General features: G+C 37.9%; 1 protein-coding gene across 6 annotated transcripts in view; it reads left to right on the top strand.

Annotated features, from left to right (window-relative positions):
- Positions 1-425: 425 nt before the first annotated feature.
- The window catches only part of arhgef10lb (Rho guanine nucleotide exchange factor (GEF) 10-like b), a 53,048-nt gene continuing 30,784 nt past the window's right edge, over positions 426-22,689 (top strand). The window contains exons 1-15 of one of the 6 annotated variants that reach the window (XM_073875190.1): positions 426-496; positions 3,206-3,708; positions 5,786-5,851; positions 8,871-9,176; positions 9,292-9,319; positions 11,616-11,689; positions 11,866-11,937; positions 12,468-12,530; positions 15,752-15,871; positions 16,157-16,290; positions 19,599-19,712; positions 20,396-20,504; positions 20,802-20,905; positions 22,247-22,324; positions 22,448-22,627. In XM_073875190.1, coding sequence (XP_073731291.1) covers positions 5,815-5,851; positions 8,871-9,176; positions 9,292-9,319; positions 11,616-11,689; positions 11,866-11,937; positions 12,468-12,530; positions 15,752-15,871; positions 16,157-16,290; positions 19,599-19,712; positions 20,396-20,504; positions 20,802-20,905; positions 22,247-22,324; positions 22,448-22,627 — 1,419 coding nt within the window. In that variant the 5' untranslated portion in view covers positions 426-496; positions 3,206-3,708; positions 5,786-5,814. Of the gene's footprint in view, positions 497-3,205; positions 3,709-5,785; positions 5,852-7,384; positions 7,536-8,870; positions 9,177-9,291; positions 9,320-11,615; positions 11,690-11,865; positions 11,938-12,467; positions 12,531-15,751; positions 15,872-16,156; positions 16,291-18,809; positions 19,237-19,598; positions 19,713-20,395; positions 20,505-20,801; positions 20,906-22,246; positions 22,325-22,447; positions 22,628-22,689 lie in introns of those variants that run through there. The other 5 variants (XM_073875188.1, XM_073875189.1, XM_073875191.1 and 2 more) reach the window with 5 other exon arrangements.

The raw sequence follows: 22,689 nt of genomic DNA on the forward strand, positions 1-22,689 counted from the left end.
GGTAATGAAATTACCTCCCTGGGACGTAACAGTTACGTTCCCAGTAAGTTATTAAATTACCAAAATAGTACGAATTTATTACGTAACTGGGACGTACTTGGTTATCTTGGGACGTAAGGAGTCCGTACTGGCGACGTGGTGATTTCGTACTGTAATGGTAATGAAATTATCTCCCTAGGACGTAACAGTTACGTTGCCAGTAAGTTATGAAATTACCAAAATAGTACGAATTTATTACGTAACTGGGACGTACTTGGTTATCTTGCGACGTAAGGAGTCCGTACTGGCGACGTGGTGATTTGGTACTGTAATGGTAATGGAATTACCTCCATAGGACGTAACAGTTACGTTGTTAGCTGGTAAGTCATGAAATTACCAAAAATGACCAATAAATTACGTAACTAGTACGTTGTGTGTTAGCTGGGTCCAGACTGTATCGTGCATGCGGGAGGCCAGAGCTGACTGATCCCACGATGTCTTACATTTAGGGCTGGATGTAAGTGTAAAATGCTCTTTGAATAAAATAAATCACTGTACAAAAATATTTTTTATTTGAGTAAGCTGTGCAGCAGCACATTCAGATCAGACAAATTGTACGAAGCTGGCGCGTTTATGAGCTGCATACCTACAAAACAATCGTTTCCAGTTCGTACTGATTGCTCCTTATGTTTTGAAACTGGACTTTTTGGACCATAGGTTTGGACATATAACACACACACTTGTTTCGTTTTCTGACAACAGAAGCAGAGAATATACAAACGAAAAAACTTTTTAGGCATTCAGTGTATTAAAATGCAATTTGTGACAGTACAGATAGTAGAGAACGTGAAACAGATGTGATGGGCCATGTAGTAAGAATGCAAATACGACGTGATGGCGTCACTGGTATGCTATTGCCGCAATGACGTAGTCTAGCGACATTTAAGCCGCGGTCACACTAGACCAGGGGTCTCCAACCTTTTTGTGAGCAAGGGTTATATAAAAATATGTAATAAATATCAAAATATTAAAATTGAGATTATTAAAGGTATTGCGGAGGATTTTCTTTTTCCGTGTGGATCATCAAGACTATTGGTCCTCCTAGTTGTCAATCAGGAGTGTTGCGCAATTGCATGTTTTAAAAAAGTGGAGAAGGCGGTTCTTTTCTAAAATTCGAGAAAGTCCTCCGCTACACCTTTAATAGAATGTGCTTTGGCGTGCAACTCACAGACTCGGTGTGGGCAACCTGCACCATGTTGGAAACCACTAAACTAGACTTTAAGCCATAGACTGTAAAAAAAGATGGACGACGCGGTATCAAACTTCTGCCCAAACGCTCGCGCGACCAATTCAACCACGGCTATCATAACAACACGCCCCGTTTCTATAGCATCAAATTACAAGCTAAAATGAAACTTACCACAATAATGAACACTTTAACATATATCAGCGTGATAACAACTACTTGAAAGGACCAAAACCATCTATCGGAAACTTTTATTTGGAAGTGTAAATATTTTTTTTTTTTAGAGCAGAGTCCCATTCGTTTGAATGGAGAGGGCGGGGTTTATGACTTGTACTGGATCCAGCCACCAGGGGGCGATCAAAGAGCCAGAGGCTTCACTTTTCAAGGCTTATGAGGCACACCCGCTTTAAGCATACACGTTTTTGTCTGACGTTGCTGCGAGGAGTGGGCGGAAGCAGCTTATCAATAGAGAGTATGCACATGACGTCACTGTCGGCGAGAGGGACTGTGGTTACGCCCACGGAGTGGCAAAAGACAGAGCGGCAGCATTTGAGTACAGCGTGACATCGGCGAAAACACAGTGAAAACGCGTTGAAATGGGAAAAAGCTGTTGTGCGATAGACTGCACTAACAGATTAAAAAGAATGCAGAGCTATCGTTTTACAGACTGCCAAAAAACATCGAAAGGAGAAGTAAATTTATCAGTCATGCATCCACAGACCACAGTTGGGTTGATAAGTTGCTAGGGTTACTATCAAGGAGAGGTTTTACTTTCTACTTAAAAGTATTTGTTCAATTTTTTTATACAAATTTTTTAATAAAAAGTTGCAACCAGAAACACTTTGTAATAAACTTTATATATCGAATATTTTAATTGCTGCTTAAACTGTCAGCCACCAATCGGTCTGTACAGTGCCGCATAAAGTCAAACACACCTAATATGATCTTTGGCTTTGTCCATTTGTGCTTTTCAGTAGAGAAAAAGGTCATGCAGTAAAATGCCGTTTTTTTACTGGTCACAATGCTCCACGTGATACGAATTTGCAGGTCAAAGTTCACCAGCTTAAACTTTGCTACGCAGCAACATGCAAAATATCGATGCACGAGCTTGCGTTTTTCGGTCTGACGCATTCACTTGCAAATGAATGAAAGTCAATGGGACGAAAAGTTTAGTGTGACCATGGCTTTAGCGACTTTCCAAGCAAGCTTCAGATACTACTTTCCATCAAAAATAGTTGGTAACACTGCCCGAGTCCTGTGGGTTTAATGTTTGCTACGTCAGTCAGAATTTATTTGGCAAATGCATTTCCATCTCCCATTATTTACATTTACTCTTTATCACATAAGCAAAAAACCATCTCAAGTGAGACATTTTTGGGAATTAAGGGATTTTAATTTGAAATTTGGCGTTTCCATCACTCATTTCTTATGCGATACTTCAAAGTGTTCATAAAATTAGTGTGATGGAAACCTAGCTATTGTTGGCTTTTTTATCGCTCTAACTTGTTCATGGGCAGTTTGTGATATGTATGTATAACATATCAGGTTCAGTTTTGTATTGGGATGTAGTGAAAAAACAATGACAGTTGGCCAGCATGTAATGGACACATATTTCTGTTATGCTGTTATATTACAATGTTTAATCTATGTTATCTGTTACAGTGTGTGCACTTCCTATGTTTTAATACATTTTAAAATACATATCGAGATCCAGTCACAATCCAGGTATAATTTCAGTCATTCAGTAAACAATTGTCCCAACTATACCTTTCAGAACTTCAAAACTCTTTAGTTAGGGACGCATTTTATGTTTAAATATATCTGTACAAGCAACAGTATGTTTTCCTGTTCAGTTGTACTAAGTTAAGGAAATCACTGTATTATATAGCATAAACAAAATAAAAAAAAGATTTCTAGTGTTGGCAGCATGATGACAAGCTCAATATAAGCATATTAATGTGTCTCTTTTTTCTTTAACAGTCTTCTTTTCCTTTTTCATTCCTGTTTGCCACCCCTAACAGCATGTGACTATTGAAAGAGATGCTGTTCAGTGATTGGTGGGGTCTTGGGTCTGAAACTCTGCCATTGGCTAGTTGGGTATTATTTGCATAACTCCGAGAGGCGGGCTCTCTCCCTATGTACAGCGGGGGGAAGAAGGGAGTGCAAAGAAAGAAAAAAGGGAGGGACTGAGGAAAAGAATAGAGGCAAAAGAGTTTCATGTTCGCAGGAGAAACCGTGTCACATCATGCACTGGAAGTATTAGTACTTGTTCTTCTGACAGAAAACAATCGATATCAGTTTTTCATAAATGCTCTTCTGTGATTTTTTTAAAGAAGAAACAGTGGTGTCATCAGCTGTAGATTCACAGATGGCTGCACTGCGCAAAGATGGGGCCAGACATGACAATGGACCTGTATTATTAGCCTGTGATCAATAAGGACAATATCAGGGTGACATTAAAGGGACGTAAGCCAGACCTGTAAGTAAGTCTTTCTTTGGAAACAGAGCTAAACATTTGATGTTATGGTGTCTTGTATATGAAAAATGACATGCAAATAAACCTCATTGGGGGTGAGATTTATAAAGTTATGAGTTATGATATTATCTAAAGTCTTAGCTGGCAAACTATGATTTGTTTTATTAATATTGTATGTGTAATATGATCAAATTATATATTAATACTGATTTACATATTGGCTTTATAATAAAGATCCTGTAAAAGCTGTTATAAAGAAAGTATTATTTCTGATATCAAATGCAGATTTTGTGATTTATGTGTGTAACATTTCATAGATGAGACAAAAATATAACCGGTTTGTCTGACGGTGCATATTGTGGTTGACTACCTGTCAAAATGGATGAACAGATAGACATAAATACATTTAACAAATCCCAGAGGCGACTTAAGTAGCGTGATGGAAGAAAAACTTAAATCACACAATACTGTCTACCTGATATAATAATACTGAATGACATTTTGAGCAGGTTATCTGGCAAACATGTCAGACCGGTGCTGAAGCTTATCAGAAAGCGATCTCTGTCTCTTCTTTATACCAGCTGACTCGCTATATATCAGCTGACTCGCATGCAATAGCCATTTTGAAGTAAATTGAAAGATTGTGTGTTAGGGCATCAGTTAATTGTAAGTGTAAACACTCTTAACAGGAAGTGGAGGACATAGCAGAGAGATTTTTATAAATAATTAGGCAGTGGAGTTAATATGGGTTTAGGTCCAAGTGCTTCCCTCATTGTGCTGGTGTCCATGGCGATGCATGTGTTATTTGTTAGAAAGAAGGATGGGAGTTGCTGGGTGCCGGGACCTGAAGCCTTCAGCTCGACTGTGTGCTTTACTCTCAACCATTCAATTGCTGTGCTTCTTCAAAATGCTATTTGCCTTTGTCTATTCACCAGTCTCGGTCTGGTCCTGCCCTGTCCACTGAATAATTCATGCACAATGACCTCCACTTCTGGCTGGAGCTTTAGGGTTATTTATTTGAACAGATTCTATACAAGTTCCTTATCAACATCCCATTAGGACATCGTAAATATTAATTGTACTCATGATGATGCATCACTTTATTTTTTATTGCATGTTCTGTATTTCACCCAAAAATGTAAAAAATGACACCCATGTGACTTTCTTTTTTGAAGCACGAATGTCGGAATATCCATGCTACGTTTTCCTGCCCTGAAAATAAATGGTTACCATGATTGTCAAGTATGATTTTCCATAGCGCCTTAAATTTCATTCTGTTCCTTACACGTTAAAGCCTATCATATGATTTAGAAGATCATTTTAGGATAATTGCAGGGCTTTATCCACTTTTATTAAAGGGAAAATACATTTTGCTAACATCTTTGATGTTTCACTGAAGAACAAAAGTAAATGGTTTGGAAGAACATGACGATGAGTAAGTTTTTATTTTTGGATGAACTACACTCTTAGAAAGTATTTATACATCTGTGTGTGTTAAGCTTTTAACACATTATGTGTAATTTTAACACATTATGTGTCATTTTGTGTTAAAATTGAACACAGAGATGAGTGGATTCTGGGACAACGCATTTAGTGTGTTGTCCCAGAATCAACACTAATGTGTTGTTTTTAACAGATTCGTTCTACAGTGCATCCCTTTAAGAAAAACTTTGTTTCTTCATACTACCCCTTTACGAAAAGCTAATATTTCTTCAGAGCATTTCTTAGTTTCACCCCAGTGTTCCTTTGGGTTGAACTGTGTTTGGATACATGCAGTTTTTCTTCTGTGAATGTGGGAGGAGTAGTTGTGGGAGGATTCAGCTGGAAAGGCAAGCCTGTATCTGCAAGCTGTTGAGGAATTCAACATTTTTACATTTTTACAACTCCTTTAGTCATGTGGAATTAATGGCTTAAGGAACATTTTAATTACAACAGTAGTAGTAGTTCACAGATATCCACATGTGGAGTGTTACAAGTCTAGCATCATCTTTATACAAAAAGCACAGTATAGGTCATATAAGATATCCTATATGTTGAATGAATCATTAAAAATTTCATAACATATCTCTTATTTACTTTCACAGGAGTGAAGACATGACTACAAACTAACTTGATGGAATCTCCACAGTCTTTTAACCCTCCTCAAAAAGGTCAGTACATACTTTGATTTAATTACAAACTTACCAAATCCATTAGTGCTTGCTTAGTCATGACACGAGTTTGTAGTTGTGCCAAAGGAGGTGCATATGACATCATACCATTCAGGACACTCTGTGGTATAAACAAGCCCCGAACAAAGTGTGACGTATGAATGAGGCCCAAACAAAGGCTGTTTCTGCATGACATGACACATAGGGTGCGCTTTTTCAAAGAAGCATAAACCCTAATTACATAATCACAAAATTTTATAATGACCCACACGTCATCTGCTATACCTGGTGTACACATTGTAAAAAAACCTCATTCAACAGTCATTTCCAGCTTGGGTTATTTGTACCACAGGGGTACTTAAAGGAAAACACCACCATTTTTTAATATTTTACTATGTTCTTACCTCAACTTAGAGGGATTAATACATGCCTATCTTTTTTTAATGCGTGCACTTAATCTTTGTACAGTGCGTTGTGAATGTGTTAGCATTTAGCCTAGCCCTATTCATTCCTTAGGATCCAAACAGGGATGAATTTAGAAGTCACCAAACATTTCCATGGGTTCCCTATTTAAAGAAAATAAAAGTTTCATGCGTAAGTATGGTGGCACAACATAAAATGTGGTGATTTTTTAAACTGATAAAAATGAGAACTATATTGTATGGCGTAAGAGCACTTAGTTTGCAGCACTTCGACCTCGGATGCAGTAATATTGACAGAAGTTTGAGCGAGAGGGGGAGTAGTCAGGAGTGATGTTACTGTGCGGCAAGGACGAAGTGTACTTACTCGTGTAACTACTCATGTAACAGTATTTTAATAGGGAAAACATGGAAGTGTTTGGTGGCTTCTAAATTCATCCCTGTTTGGATCCTAAGGAATGAATGGGGCTAGGCTAAATGCTAACACATTCACGAGGCGCTGTACAAAGATTAAGTGTATGCATTGAAAAAATATAGATATATATTAATTTGTCTAAGTTAAGGTAAGAACATAGTAAAATATTGAAAAACGGTGGTGTTTTCCTTTAAACGGGTGGTACTTGGTATTTCTGATTTGCTTTGTTAAACATAAAAAACAGAGATATTAATAGACGAAAAATTATGATATGTCACAATTTAACAATTGTTGTGTGTGAAAGTATTACAAATAGTGTGAATGACACTTTGTATGTTATGTGTGCTACTCTCGCACATTAGTGATTGTTGTTTTGTCACCCCACCTGTGAAAAGGTCTCATAATCTAATTTTTCCACCTCAGTTTGATTTCACATTTTCACATAAATGCGCACACCTCCCATATTTATGATGATGCTCAGAATTCAGTACACTATTAGTTATTATGGTTTGGTGTTGAAGGGTCACTTGAGCCTTACTGATGGCGCTGCAGAGTAAATTACGAGTTGGGAAACAAACTGTTGTGTACCTGGTTGAGGCCATAAAGAATTACCCTCCTAATCTCCAGAGAGCTTGAGAAACTGCTTGAGGGCTACACAGCCGACCATATGCTGCATTACAGCAACTCCATATGCCATCTGCCCTAGACAAACTCATGCGCCTCGCAGTCATGGAGACCGCTTGCATGGGACAGTCGCTTAAATTTCTAATGTCACCTAAAATCCACCTGGCAGGATCTAAGAGGTTGTCATACTTTTGCTGGGGAGAAGTAGACGATGACAAGAGACACGGTAACGGATTGTTTAGCCGCCTATGATGAGTGTTGTTCAGCACCTGTCTGATCTTTATGAGCATTGAACTTTGGAGCTGTTTTCATGTCATGTGAGTTTATATTGAGATAAGTGACTGATGTCAGTTTATAAGGTCAGTTGTACTTTGGCTGTAAAGTCTGTAAAATGTGTTTGTAGGAGAAGGGTGGGCTTTTCCACCAAAAATTTGCCACCCATTATGAAGTCTGCTATGCAATTTTAAACTACTTTCATACTGAAAGTTAAAACATGTACTAGTAAAAGTACTTTCAGTTAAATGTTTTCTCCAGAGACCATATGGCTGCATGTGTAATCCTGATCACATGCTTTGTTTTTCTCAGTTTAGTTCTGAAGACTCTGTAATGTGCATTCCTTTGCTTTTGTACATGGATATGACTGCTCAAAAATGACTTGATATGGTGCTGTCGTCTATACCTGTCGTTATGAAACTTGATACAACATACTATAGATTCAGGTTAAAACATGCTCACAGGTTTATACTGTTGGTGCATGTAACCAAACCTAAGATTGTTTCTATATGTATGACATATTACTGAGTCAATGTTTGTGGTATGATGTGTTTGGGAGAGTAAAGGATTTGTGACATTACGCCTGTGTCTATTGTAACAATATTCTGGTTATGGGGCGGGTGGCCACGTCTGCCTATTCTAGTTTTTGGGTGTTGTTTTGAACAAATGATGACTCACAGGGAGGTGGGCTTTTGTCTCCAGTGTTATGGACAAAACATATTTTTTTTCCCCTTTTTGACTTACAATCTGGAATGCAAACTGTGTAGTGAATCCTAAAACTATTTTTTTGATTTTGTGCTTTTAAATGAAACTGAACTGTCATGTTGCTGTGAATTGTTACTGCACAGTACTAAAGCTTTTACTGTGGCTTAGTGAGTACATTGAAAAATACAGAGGTTTGTTTACATACATTTTTAAAACCCACATGTGTAAATGCATGACTAGAGATGGACTTCTCTGTCCCACTTTATATTAGATATCATTAACTATGTTAATAGTTGTACTTTCATAAAAATGCATATATACATTGCCTGAGTGTTGCATTGCCCCCATTCATGGTAACAGAAGTGCCCAATCTTGTTTTATTTAAAATCTTTGGTACACAGTACTAGTTAAAGACACCTCATATAAAGTGGGACCGTCTTTTCCCACTTGCAACCACATCTGCCTGGATAGCAACGCCAGTGTTTATATATATATATATATATATATATATATATATATATATATATATATATATATATATATATTGAGGCCAGTTGAAACAACCTTTTATTTATTATTTCAGAGTCTGTGGTCACTGGTGTGACTCAGATGCCCCAGCAGGAGGACGACGAGGATGGCGAAGATGAAGAAACCGGTGAGAAGTTTGAGTTTGATGACAGTGAAGATGAGCATCAAACAGAGGAGAAAAATAAACCAGGAGCTCCTCATGTAGACAATGAACTTTTAGACAGCACTAAAGGACACACAGATCCAAATGCACTTTATTGTCAAGCTATGAAGAGTGTCACACAACAGGAAATGAATGGAGGGACCCCTGCTGGTCTGGACGACCAAGACATTTCCACGCATGCTCATGTGACACATACAGGTTAGTGAGCGTAAGCGATACTTTATTTGTGTAATTTGTTGTGTAAGTTGACATTTTGAATGTCAGATCATCTGTTTCATTAAAGCTAAAGATAAAGCTTTTCTTCTGTCTGTAGATACAGTGGCCAGGCGATCTCCTGATGGGTAAGAAGGATCTTTATGTAAACACACACATCATATTTCATGAGATATGTGTACTGTGGTTAATTTGACATGTATTCCCATTCATATAGACAATAAGAATCATCATATGACGTAGGGCTGGGTACCGATTCAGATGTTCCAGATCGATTCAATTTCGATTCACAAGCTATCAAATCGATTCGATTTTCGATTCCGGATCTCCGGTCGGTTTTTATATATTTAATTCTCAATTCAACTCAATGAATATAGATTTAATACAAATACTATATTAATAAAAAAGAACAGTGGACATACGTTTACAAGTGGGTAATTATTAAAAAGAAATTAAAAGCCACAACACTATCGTCGTCATCTTACTAGAGAAATCTAAAATGCTTCCATACCTCTTACTTTTTATGTGAAGGTGGCATCAACGTCGATGAAGCACCCAAAACTGCCATTTTAAGGACTAAATGAAAGAATGACAGGCTCGCCTCTCGCTCCTTGGTAACATCGCTCAAGGCAAAAAAGAGGGTGACATCTTGTGAAGAAGACTAGTAATTTGATTAATGTTAATCTTACTTCAATGTTTGCAGAAAAAATATGGGGGGGGATCGTTTCTGCTCTTTGAGAATCGATTCTGAATCGACCACGTTTTAAAAACTATTAATCGAAAAATTTATTTTTTTGCCCAGCCCTAATATGACGCTATCTCATTGCAATTCATACATATTTTACAAGGTGGCTTATTTGTATTAATTCGTATGAACACATTAGTACATTTTTGTACAATTTGTCTTTGCCCCTGTGACGTTGGGGTTAGAGGCGTGGTTAGAGATGGGGTTTCGTTATTGCTTTTTAATGTGACAAACGCACTTTTTTGCATAATTAACTTCATACGCATTCATACGAATTAGCCAACTCATAAAATATGTATGAATTCTTGTGAGATGAAGGCTGGGTCATCAATTGGGCAAAGACTGTATTAAAAGGATAGTTACAATTTCTGTCATCATGTTCTCTCTCTCATGTTGTTCTAAACCTGTATGAGTTTCTTTATTCTGTTCAATAACAAATTAAGATATTTTGATAAAGGATGGTAAGCACACAATTGAAGGTGACGTCCATAGTAGGAAAAATATGATGAATGTCTTTTAAAACAATATGATGGGTGAGTAAAAGATAACAACATTTTTTGAGGAGTGAACTACCTCTTTAACACAATCTTTGGCCAGTTTCCTAAAACCTAGTAAATCATTTCTGTCCTCTGTAGAGAACATTTGTATTTGTTATTTCTCTAAAACTACATGAGCCAAGTCAGATTTAAAGGAATACTCCAAAAAAATAGACTGATTTTCCAGCTCCCCTAGAGTTAAACATTTGATTTTTACTGTTTTGGAATCCATTCAGCTGATCTCTGGGTCTGGCGGTACCACTTTTAGCATAGCTTAGCATAATCCATTGAATCTGATTAGACCATTAGCATCGCGCGCAAAAATGACCAAAGAGTTTATACAATTTTCCTATTTAAAACTTGACTCTTCTGTAATTACATTGTGTACTAAGACCGACGAAAAATAAAAAATAGTTATTGCTAGGATATGGCTAGGAACTATACTCCCATTCCGGCTTAATAATCAAGGACTTTGCTGCCGTACCATGGCAGCAGGTGCAATGATATTACAGTGCCCCGAAAAAAGTCCCCTGCTATTGAAAGTTACTAAGGGGACTTTTGTCAGGAGCTGCGTAATATCATGCTAAAAGTGGTATCGCCAGACCCAGAGATAAGCTGAATGGATTCCAAAACCGTAAAAATCAAATGTTTAACTCTACGGGAGCTGAGTTTAAAAAAGTGGAGTATTCCTTTAAAATTGGGAACAAGTTTTTTTTTACCCAAATTATATAATGACCTCAGATACCCAGCAGTACAGCAATGTATTGTTTGGGTCAGTGCATACTAAACATTAGCAAAGTCCTGAAAAATATGTAAATATTAAATGTGTTTTATTATTTTGTATTTTTATCCACATATCTGTATGTATAAATAAGCAGTTACTGTGTTTAGCAGCAAATTCTCCTTAAAATGAGTATTTGCCAGCACTGTAGCACAGATGTCTCAGTTCCCACTGTCGGCTCTCATGAGCCCAGGTTGATTATTTACCTGTTATCTGTTCTCACTGTTAGTTATCCAACAACTTGACCTGTCTACAGTGACATCTAGTGGCCTTGTGATGTGATCATCTAACAAACAGTGACTAACAAAAGTAAACATGGAAAGGTAGTATATCAATAATTCTGCATTCTTGTGACGTTTTAGGAGTTCTGTCTCAGCGGAGCCTCGAGGAACCGAAAATCCAGCGAACATTGGGAAAAGAAGTAACATTAATGAAGGTACTATACTTCTATTTGCATTATTTGTGATTAAAATATCAGAGTTTTAACCTATTAACCTATTTAAAATAATCTAGCTGGCCTGTCTGGATGATCAAAACATGTCCTTCCAAGAGTCTGCTAGGACAGTTCACCACCCCACCTAAATCTGACAAATTTGACAATGTAATTTCCAGGTGCAGGCTTTGCCCCTGAGTGCCTCTACACAGCTATAAGGAAGAAAGCTATAGACAAACATGATAAGACAGGTTTGTTGGCTCTGGAAGTGAGCTGTGCTATACCTTCCTTTATATTCTAATTAATGCAGCACGCACAAATCCGCATGGAACCACAGATGTAATAGCAGCGGTTAATCAAATCCAGACTCACAGGGGAAGAAAACAACTCACCCTTGGCAAATTCACACTTTTTTTATGTATCATGATTATGATTTATTATTTAGCAAAATAAATAAGAAATGAGTGTGGGGGGATTTTTACACTATTTTTTTATGCATGTGGAGCACCAACCAATATATAGTACACAAACACACAACCATGCAAACAAAATCAAAAATAAATATAAATTAAATATCGGTATGTGCACATCTGTAATTCTTATTCTCAAATTGCGTAATCTTCAGTGGAAAAATTCTGCATGTTCCATATTGCATCATTTCGAGAGGTTTTGATAACCAAAGCCAAGAAGTGACCAATAATTCAGTGATCGTAACAGAAGTGACTTCAAAAATGTATCCCTTGGCTGTTGAACGGCAGATGTCTCTGCTATGTGTGTGCAGCACCGGGTCGCTCTCAGGAATGGTTCAGTGTGGTTTCAGAGCTCACTCTGCGACTACATAAAGGTACACTGCCCAGGATAGTAGGAGTAGCCGTGCAACCCTGTGCTAATTTGATTTGACTTATTTGCTTGCAACCCTGTTCTTTACCCACCTGCAGGAATAATTGACATCCCTGTAGAGTATTTTGTAAGATAATGTCAGAATCATTTTTCATCCAGGGCCTGTTGCTTCGGGCTATAGATAGATCTATTGCGTCACATTGTATTGATGTATAGTGATGGTGCAATGCACTCACTAGTAATGAGTGTTGTAGCTGGCATCTATTTCCATGTACTTCTGTCAGTGCTACCTACCCAGTCTCGCGTAGATGCGTATAAATAGCACAAAGTGTTAAAATCGTGCAATACATACGCCAAATTCCACTTTGGCGTGCATATGATACGCCAGTCCTTCCCATTCACTTAAACGGTGCATCTTTTTTTGTCGATTTATTCATTGGTTTCTCAATTTTTTTCTGTTTTTAAACCATTTTCGCTTGGGTTTAGGGTTAGATTTGCTTAATGGGGTTATTTTATATACTGGTTTCTCCATGTTTTTGTCCATATTTAAGCCATGGTCGCTTGGAGTTGGGGTTAGAGTTTGGGTTTGGGTTAGGATGTCATTTTTATATAACAAAAAGTTGTTCTAACCCTAAACCCAAGCGAAAATGATAAAAAAAGCAAAAAAATTGAGAAACCAATAAATAAAACAACAAAAAAAGATGCACCGTTTACGTAAATGTGAAGGACTGGCGTATCATATGCACGCCAAAGTGGAATTTGGCGTATGTATTGCACGATTTTTACACTTTGTGCTATTTATACGCAACTCCGTGAGACTGGGCTGGTGCTATGCTACACTTGTTTTGTCCTCAGTCTAATAAACAATGTGAAACATTATGCTAAAAGTCACATCGTCTTCAACGCAGCAAAGAGTTAAATACAAGTTTCTTTGCAGTGCTTTCTACTAACCGTGAGTTCAAGGATTTGCGTGAGTAGATTACATACAAAGTCAATCCAAAGACGCGATCAAAGCGTCCTCAGCCGTTTCTCAATGTCAAGGAAGGATCCTCGGAAGCCAGAATTTCAAGGATGCTACGTCATCGACGGTCGTCGAAGGACTATTCCAACGTCGAGGATCCTCGGAATTCCAGCCAAAGACTGAGTCCTTCGTTCGAGAAATATCCTATATACAGGAAAAGATGCATATGTGTATCCTTCGTGCTCTTCGCGCGCTGAAATCACCCACAATCCGATGTGCGCAGCGCCGAAAGCACACCTTTTATTGACGCAATGACGCAATGACGTGCACTTGCTAGCCAGTTCCATTTAACTTTAAGAGGAGCCTTGCCTAGCCTCTGAAGGAAGTGACTTGTAAGGACTAGTCCTGCCAAGGAAGTATCCTTGACATTGAGAAACGGCCCTCGTGTGGGGGAATGCGAATGATGCGATATGGGTGGCACGTTTGCCGCGAAAACACGCACTATTTGCCTCAAACGCGTCTTTGCCCAAATTAAAAATTTTCAACTCAAGCGAGAAATTCGCATGACACGAAGTTAAATCCCGCGAGTAATCTAGTAACGCGATGTCCCGCGTTTGTTGTGTAAGTAGCATAACTGCGGGTTTACACCAAACGCGAGTTCAACGATTTGCGCGGGTAGATTACATACAAAGTCAATGCAAATATGCGATCAGACGCGTCCTCGCATGGGGCAATGCGAATGGCGCGAATTTTGCTGCAAAAACACGCGGTATTCGCCTCAAACGTGCCTTCGTGCAAGTTGAAAATATTCAACTCAAGCGAAAAAATTCTCATGACACGAAGTTAAATCCCGCAAGTAATCTAGAGCAAGTAACCTAGAGCAAGTAACGCGATGCCCCGCGTTTGGTGTGCATGCCCCAATATGCTACGTACACACCAAACATCAAATTCGCATGACACAAAGTTAAATTCCGCGAGTAATCTATAGCGAGCAATGTGATGCTACGCGTTTGGTGTGTACGTAGCATAAGTAAGCGTTTGAACAAACAGCGTCTCCAAGTGTGGAGCAAATACAGAAATTACACTGTATATATTTTTAAATTGTAAACAGAAACCATGTAATTTGTAGGTGCATAATCAATGCAGTTTTTATTGAGTTATTTTTATGCCAGAGATGGAGCTTAATTTCTGTAAAACCTGGATTATTTCTTTAAATGACAGAAAAATGTGAGCCTGTCAATTAAATCCAGGCTAACTTTGCATAATGTAGATTAGGAACATTAAAGTTTAATTTCATTTCACATTATTATCATTTTTTGGCATGATCTTACCTGGTCAATATTAAATATATCATATCAAAATATATTTTCACACAATGTACTTTACGTAAGATGATTTTATATAGAAATGTAGATGCAATTATACCTGCACAGACAAAAATTATTATTACACCCCAATCTAAATAAATGGTTCCTCCAAATTTTAAATGCACTCAGACAGTAGTCAAGATCTAACCTGCAGATATATTTATGAGCCTAAACAGATGAAAGAATATGTCCCTTTGAGGTCTTTTTTTGTGTTTATGAGGGGTTTCTGTGGGGGAGACTCAGCATGATACCTCATTAGGTAAAAAAAGACTATCAGAAATATTTAAACTATGACAAGCGTATGTATTGTCAATCCAGCATCCATGTGTAGACGTGTTTTTTGTCAGAATGACAGCACAAATCTGTGGTAAAGGACTTTATAACCATATTGTTTCTCAGCGGTTCTCAAACTTTTAGGCGTGTGCCCCTCTCTCCCCTTATGTATGGTGCATCCCTTTACTCCCCCCCAAAGAAAAATCATGACATAAAACAATCTCAAACTTAAAAATGTAATTAATCAAAACATGACATAAATGATACAACAGTGCTGTTGTTTTCGAGGTTTAATTACACAGAATTTATAATAAAATGTTGTATTTTATAAAACTGGGCCCCCTGGACCTATCTTGGCCCACCAGTTTGAGAACCACTGTTGTTTCTCAATCCATATTGTGCTTTAAAACATGCAAAAGTTCTGACAAATAATATACAAATAATGTTTGCAATAACGGTGCTTAGAATAGGATTCGAATCCAGTGTCCAGCCCATTAAACAACCTATTGTTTGCTCCCTATATGAGTAGAATATGCTGCAATATCTAGTGAATATTATCATTAAGTGTCCTTCATCCTTTATGTGATAAAGCAATGTGAAAGAGTCAAAATGTATCTCCTATAGGGAAACCTGTTTCTGAGTCGGAGGGGGATTCATCTCCAGAACAGTTTCAGATGAACACGGCTCATTCAGAAGTCATATACGACGATGTGCCTTGTGAAAACATCACCTCTCTAGGTGCAGGTATGTGTCCGAATAACGATGTCATGTTCAAGCCATTTGACAAAAGTGACATCATATAAGTATGATAAACCTCTTTAATATCTCAATTGTATCTCAGTGAGGTCGAATGTAGAATGGGACATTTGCAAAGTTTAAATCTACTCAAGTCATTAAATTCAAGATTTACTCCACATGCTTTGTAGCTTGCACTTTTTCTGTGTTAACAACTGTCTCATTTTGATTTATCTGATACCAGATACTTACTCCTAACTCCTGCTTCCAATACCTCTTTGTATTATTATTCAGAGGATGATGTGATTTATGAGGATGTGCAGAGGTCTGGCGAGTCTGCGCTAATAGACAACGGCTGGGGTTCCAGTGAGTTTGAGAGTTATGATGAGCAATCAGACAGTGAAACCAAGCAGCCCACCCGCAATAAGGTACAAATACATGATCTCTTTAAAGGAGCTGTATGTAGGATTGACCTCCAGCGGCTGAACTTTGCAGTCTAAGGGTGTTTTCAGACCTGTCGAACTATTGTTTTGTTACAAACCCAGGGGTTAAAGTGCTACAATGTTACAATTTCATCTTGGTTCGGTTCGCATTCACAAGGCAATATTTTCAAACCAACAAGACTTTGTTAATACAAGTCACGTTCGAGTAAACTTTCCTTTATTTCGTCAATGTGCATCTGTTTATTTTCTGTGATTCTGCTCAAAGTTGTCCGTCAGGATGGATTATTGTGTGGCTTTTTTGGTAACTGTGGTATATTTCTTCATTGTGCATTAAGCAGGAATCAGAACTCAAGCAGGACAACATTCTTAGGGCGTTTTCACATTAGCATTTTTGGTGCGCACCCGGGTTCGATTGACATCAGAGTTTGGTACATTTGGATGATGTGAACGCTGTCTTCCGAACTCGGGTGCGCACCCGTAAAACATACTCGAGTTCGCTTAAAAAGGGTGGTCTGGGGTCCGGTTCAGGTGAACTCCAGATTGGTTCGCTGCTGATGTGAACGCAATCGTACCAAATCGCGGAAGTGAACCGCTGTTAATTACGTATTATATATAATGTCCCACCAAAACAGACGTGTGTGTTTGTGTGCGTGCATTTACCTTGACAACAAAATGCATAGAATGCTTGCTTGACTTTTGTTCTCATTGTTTTTTAAACCTTTGGTTTTGTTTTCAAAGAAATAATACAGAAACGCACTTGTGTCTGTCTGCTGCAAACATACTAAAGTCGTTTCAATGACGAGCAATTGAACTCGGGTTCGGACCAGGCAATCGCACCAAATGTGAAACCGCCCTTACTTGTGTAGCTTTTGCGGAGAAAAGCAATTAAAAGACATTTGATAAGGAAAAGGTGCGTTTTGGGGTTGAATGGCGTTGATGTGCTCACCAGAATTTGGCACCGTAGAGCTTTCAGGTATTTTCATGGTTATTAAAGCAATAAGATAGCCTGTTCCTTGGTCCGTTGGGTCGGATTGCTGTCACACTTATAGCGAACCGCTCCAGAGTTTGTGTGCAAACAGGCCGAGACCACCTCGTTTGGGCTGTCTCAGAGTTGTTGTACGGATCCGAGCATGATTGCTGTGTTCACATTAGAGGTTCTGGGGTCCAAAGAAATGTCCGCAATAGGCATGGGCCATTTACCAGTTTACATGCATAAATATTTTTTTAAAGAAAGACCCGAGACAAACCAGGGAAAAGTCCAAGTCCAACCCTGAACCAAATAAATAGCATAGACTTTACACACCAGTCAGACAGAAAGAAACCACTGTGGCCTCACAACAAATTTGGCCCACTGCTCCATTTATTTTACTTTGTTATCTGAGAACGACACAAAGGTAATCGCTAAAATGTACATTTAAAAATGATTGACAGGTCTGGCTCAATAGAAATTAACCTACGCCAGCCACACGAGTCGCAAGCGTTCTTGGCAAACAGAGGAGGGGACGCACACACGCGAAAAATAGTTTGGGTTGTCTCTGGTCCGTTCTGCAAAAACACATTCATTTTAAATTACCGGAGACCTGATACCGCTATTATTATACCCGACTGGTTTCCAAGGCACAAGTGAAACCTTTAGTCCCGAACCCGCTTGGGTCTCGGGTCGAACCTTGGGTTTTCCGATCTAAGTGGACCTGTGAAGACCTCTAGTTCACATATGCCTAAATGAACCAACCGAGGGAAAAAATGCACCAGGTTTCCAAAACAAAGGCTCAGGTCTGAAAACACCCTAAATTTCAAAATATTGAAGAAAGTTTTCCCCGCCCCCCCTTGGGTTGCCTGACACACACAGGAGCGCAACTGATGATGGAAAGCATGAAGTCTATCTGCTTATTTTCACATTTGCAATATATTTATCGATTGCAAATTACTACCCCGCTCGTGTGGATTTTTATAACTCAATCTGCGGGTCATTTCGAAGGTTGCTTCCACCGCTGGTTGCAATGCGGTTTCATTTAAGCAGCCGTGATAACTGGCAACCAAGCTATTGAAATACACTATTGGGTAAATTGGCAGTGGGCAGGATCACACAGACCAAAAACAGACATTTCAACCAGTAAGTTGCATTTCAAAAAGAGAATAAGCATGCAAATATATTATGGTATTTTTTTATTTAGTACAGTCAAAATCCTACATATAGCTCCTTTAAAGGAAATCACCAGCGTTATTTCAATATTTTACTATGTTCTTATCTCAACTTGAATTTAGAAGCCACCAAAAGCACTTAGTTTGCAGCACTTTGATCTCAGCAAGTAGTAACATCATCACAGAAGTGATGATGTTACTGCGCCCGAGGTCGAAGTGCTGCAAACTAAGTGCTTTTCTGCCATACAATATAGTTCTCATTTTTATCTACTTCAAAAATCGCAATGTATTATTTTGTGCCACCATACTTGTATAACTACTCATGTAACAGCCTTTAAATCGGGAAAACATGGAAGTGTTTGGTGGCTTCTAAATTTATCCCTGTTTGGATCCTAAGGAATGAATGGGGCTAGGCTAAATGCTAACACATTAACGAAGCGCTGTACAAAGATTAAGTATACGCATTGAAAAAGATAGCTATGTATTAATTAGTCTAAGTTGAGGTAATAACATAGTAAAATGTTGAAAAATGGTGGTGTTTTCCTTTAACATCAAGATGGGATTGAGGTTTGCCTGACCAATGGCAGAAAAAGGGGAGTGTCATTCATTTTGCCATTTCGTTTGGTGATGCTTCAGCAGAAAAGGGAAAAGGTTTTTTTTGCCACCGGGTTCTTTCACTTCTCTTTCCTTGCTGGTTTTTACCCTCTTCCTGTTCTTAGTTAATGTCTATTGATGCATGCAGAGGATCAGGTCTTAATCCACAGATGTTGCACGTCATGCATGAAACAGGTACAGAAAGCCTTTACCAGACTAACAGAGAACACAGATTGGGCCTTATTCAGAAATTGTCTACTTTTGTTTTAATGTTTGACTAGAAAGACTATAAAAGTATGTTTGACTACTGTAAACCGAGACTGGCGCTGTCTAAACCTAAATCTCTCGTCTTTCTCTCTTTCTTGCTCTGTTGTGGTCCCTTTAGTTCCTTCTTGCCGGCCTTGATTTTATCTCAAACCCCTCAATATGTTTGTCTGTTTCTTATCTCAATATTTATTTACTTTTCTCCCTGTATTTTGCCTTCTTTTCCTTTGCACTGATCTGCTTTGACTCTACCCCTGCTGTCTGTGGGCGTGGTTTTGCGGTTATGGATATAGATATCTCCAGATGTGCGGCGTCTGAAGCAGCGCTGTGTCCAGACCCGGCGTGAGCTAGCCATGCGCTTAGGCGCTCGAGATGTCGGGCAGCTCAAACAAAGCTATGACATTAAGGTACATTTTTACAGAGGCCGATGTGTGAGTTATGAGACAGGTCAAAACATACAAGTGAAACTGTGTCAATCCATCATAAATGGGTTTTTTATATAATTTTTCATACGTTAAGTAGGTCCTATTATATGTTATAATGGGAGATAAACTAAATGGCTTCTGCACAAAGTCATTGGGATTTTATTTGGTTATCCGACTCTGCATGACATACTTTGTGCATACTTTGTTGTGGAATTATGGAAAAACCATTACGTTGGATCCAGACATATGTCTATATATATATATATATATATATATATATATATATATATATATATATATATATATATATATATATATATATATATATATATATATATATATATATATATATATATATATAGACGTTTTCCACACGTTAGACTAAATCCAAATTTATTCACGTTCATAATGTCTACAGTCTATAACATGCTTTCTGTTGTTCAATGGACAGTGTTTTTTATACAATGATAATGAAACTGTCTGCAATCCACTAAGTGTGTTGCAGTTGAACAGCGAAGGACCTTGAGGGTTTGTCCTTGTGCTGAGCACACTGATCCACAAACAGCATTTTATTTGTTTTTATTTCTCTGTCTTAATTCATTTTGTTTCTCACAGTCCTCTTCCTCGCCTTCCACTCAATCGGTCACTCCCTTTTTCTCCATTAGGTTCAACAGCTCATGAAATTTGCTAGGAACGGCACAAAAGATGGACTGGAAAAGACGAAAATAGCCATGATGCGCAAAGTGTCCTTCCTGAGTAAAAAAGACTCCACAGGTTTGACTTTTTAACTCTCATTTCCTCTTGTGCATTTCTGGCACCTGTGCAGAAGCATATATTAGGAACTAGACATCTCTTTAGATATTTAGAGTTCTGTAGAGTAAAAATATAGCAAATAGCATGTGAACCGTGTAGTTCTCGGAGGACACTGAGTGGCACATATTGTATCATAGCGTACTTTATTACAAAGCTACAGGATACAGGAGCTGTAAGCCAAGATGGAAGATGTTAATATGATCTGTGATGCCAACGGGGTTGAAGAGTCTAACTGTGATTTTCCATGTAAATGTGCAGATGACACAGAAGATGATTCTGGATATTTGGATGTCACTGTTTCTGAACTGAAGCATCCACCACCTCAACTGTCTCCAATGCCAGAAGGGCTCAGTAGCCAACAGGTGCGTGTGTGTCCTGGGATCTACATTGTGAAGGCCAGTCAGTAGTTAACATGAGAAATGTTTCTTAGTGATTTTTTAAAATGTGGGGTGTAAGGATATGTGACCCTGTCTGTGAAAATCAAAGTTTGATTCCAATTATTGATTTCACATTGATTTTAATCTTTAAAATGACTATAATCAGTCAGTATTAAAGATATCAAGGTTATATTTTCACAGAATGTTCTTTACATTATATAGGATGCTGCAACCTGATCTCACAAATTTCCTTGGTATAGTCACAGAATATTTTGCTCATTTATTCATGTCATTGTCACAGATCTCCGCATTTTTCTTTGTCCGTACCAGACTTTCTTTTCTGTGTCAGCTTCATGTATTGTTTACTCAATTGTTTTTCATATTTTTAAACCATTGTCGATTGGGTTTGGGTTTAGATTTGGAGTTTGGGTCAGGACATCACTTTAACTATTGGTTTATACTATTTTTTTCTGATTTAATTGTCGCCTGGCGTTAGGGTTAGAGTTGGGTTAGTCTAGAGTCTAACCCCAAACCCAAGCAACAATGGTAATAAAATAGGAAAAACAATTGAGTAACCAATACGTGAAACTGACACGGAAAAGAAAGTCTGTGGTACGGACACGGAAAAATGCGGAGATCCATAACAAAGACACGGATAAATGAGCAAAATATTCCGTGACTATACCACGGAAATTTGTGAGATCAAATCACACAAAAATGGCTAGAGGATAAAAATATAATTTAATCCGTAAATAAATACCTTTTAATGTAATCACACAAGTAAAAACGGTAGATGACAATTTAAAGCATACATGTTAGTAAAATATCCATGTTTATAGATAAGCGTGTTTTTGTGTTAGCTTGTGTGAGTATTGGAAAAAATTTTACATGTTTTTTTTATTTGTGAATATAAGTAAATAATAAATAAATGTAAAAGTTAAAATAAATGTAAATGAGAATCTCTGTCTCCATTCCTGTCAGCATCAGACTAACCCTACACGGCGTGATCTCACAAGAATTCATATGTATTTTAATGAGTTGGCAAATTCATATTATTCGTACAAGCGAATCGTACAAAAACATACGTTTATCATAAATAAAAATAACGAACCCCTAACTTTGCCCATAACTGTAAAAGTAATTGTAACCATAAAAATGTACAAATGTGGTCGTAAAAATTATACGATTAGCCACCTCGTACGAATACGTACGAATTGCCATGAGCTGGTGTTGCCCTACACATTTGTGATATATTTAAATAATAAAAACTTGGTTTAGGTAACATTATTATTATTTCAAATTTGCATTTCCTGTTATATTTCACAGGTTGTTCGGCGTCATATTCTCGGCTCTATCATCCAGAGTGAAAGAAGCTACTTAGACTCACTCAAGAGAATCCTTCTGGTTAGTAATACAATATTGACTTGTATTGTTTTTAGAACAAATGGCTAATTTGTGAATGTCAGGATACGTAACATAATTCTGAATAAAAATGACCCATACTAACCACCTTAATTATATTTCTAGGAGTACAAAAAACCTTTAATGGAGGCGGACCCCCGGATCTTAAGCCTAAAGAAGATCCTGCCTATTTTCTACAGATTGAAGGAGATCCTGCAATGCCACTCCATGTTTCAGATAGCGCTGGCCTCACGTGTAGCTGAATGGGACAATACAGAGACAATTGGAGACCTCTTTGTAGCTTCTGTATGTCTGCTGTTATTTTACTACATATTATATATGCATATGTTTATTATATATATTCTGAT

Source organism: Misgurnus anguillicaudatus, chromosome 13 (assembly GCF_027580225.2).
Source record: "Misgurnus anguillicaudatus chromosome 13, ASM2758022v2, whole genome shotgun sequence".
Classification (NCBI taxonomy): Eukaryota; Metazoa; Chordata; class Actinopteri; order Cypriniformes; family Cobitidae; genus Misgurnus; species Misgurnus anguillicaudatus.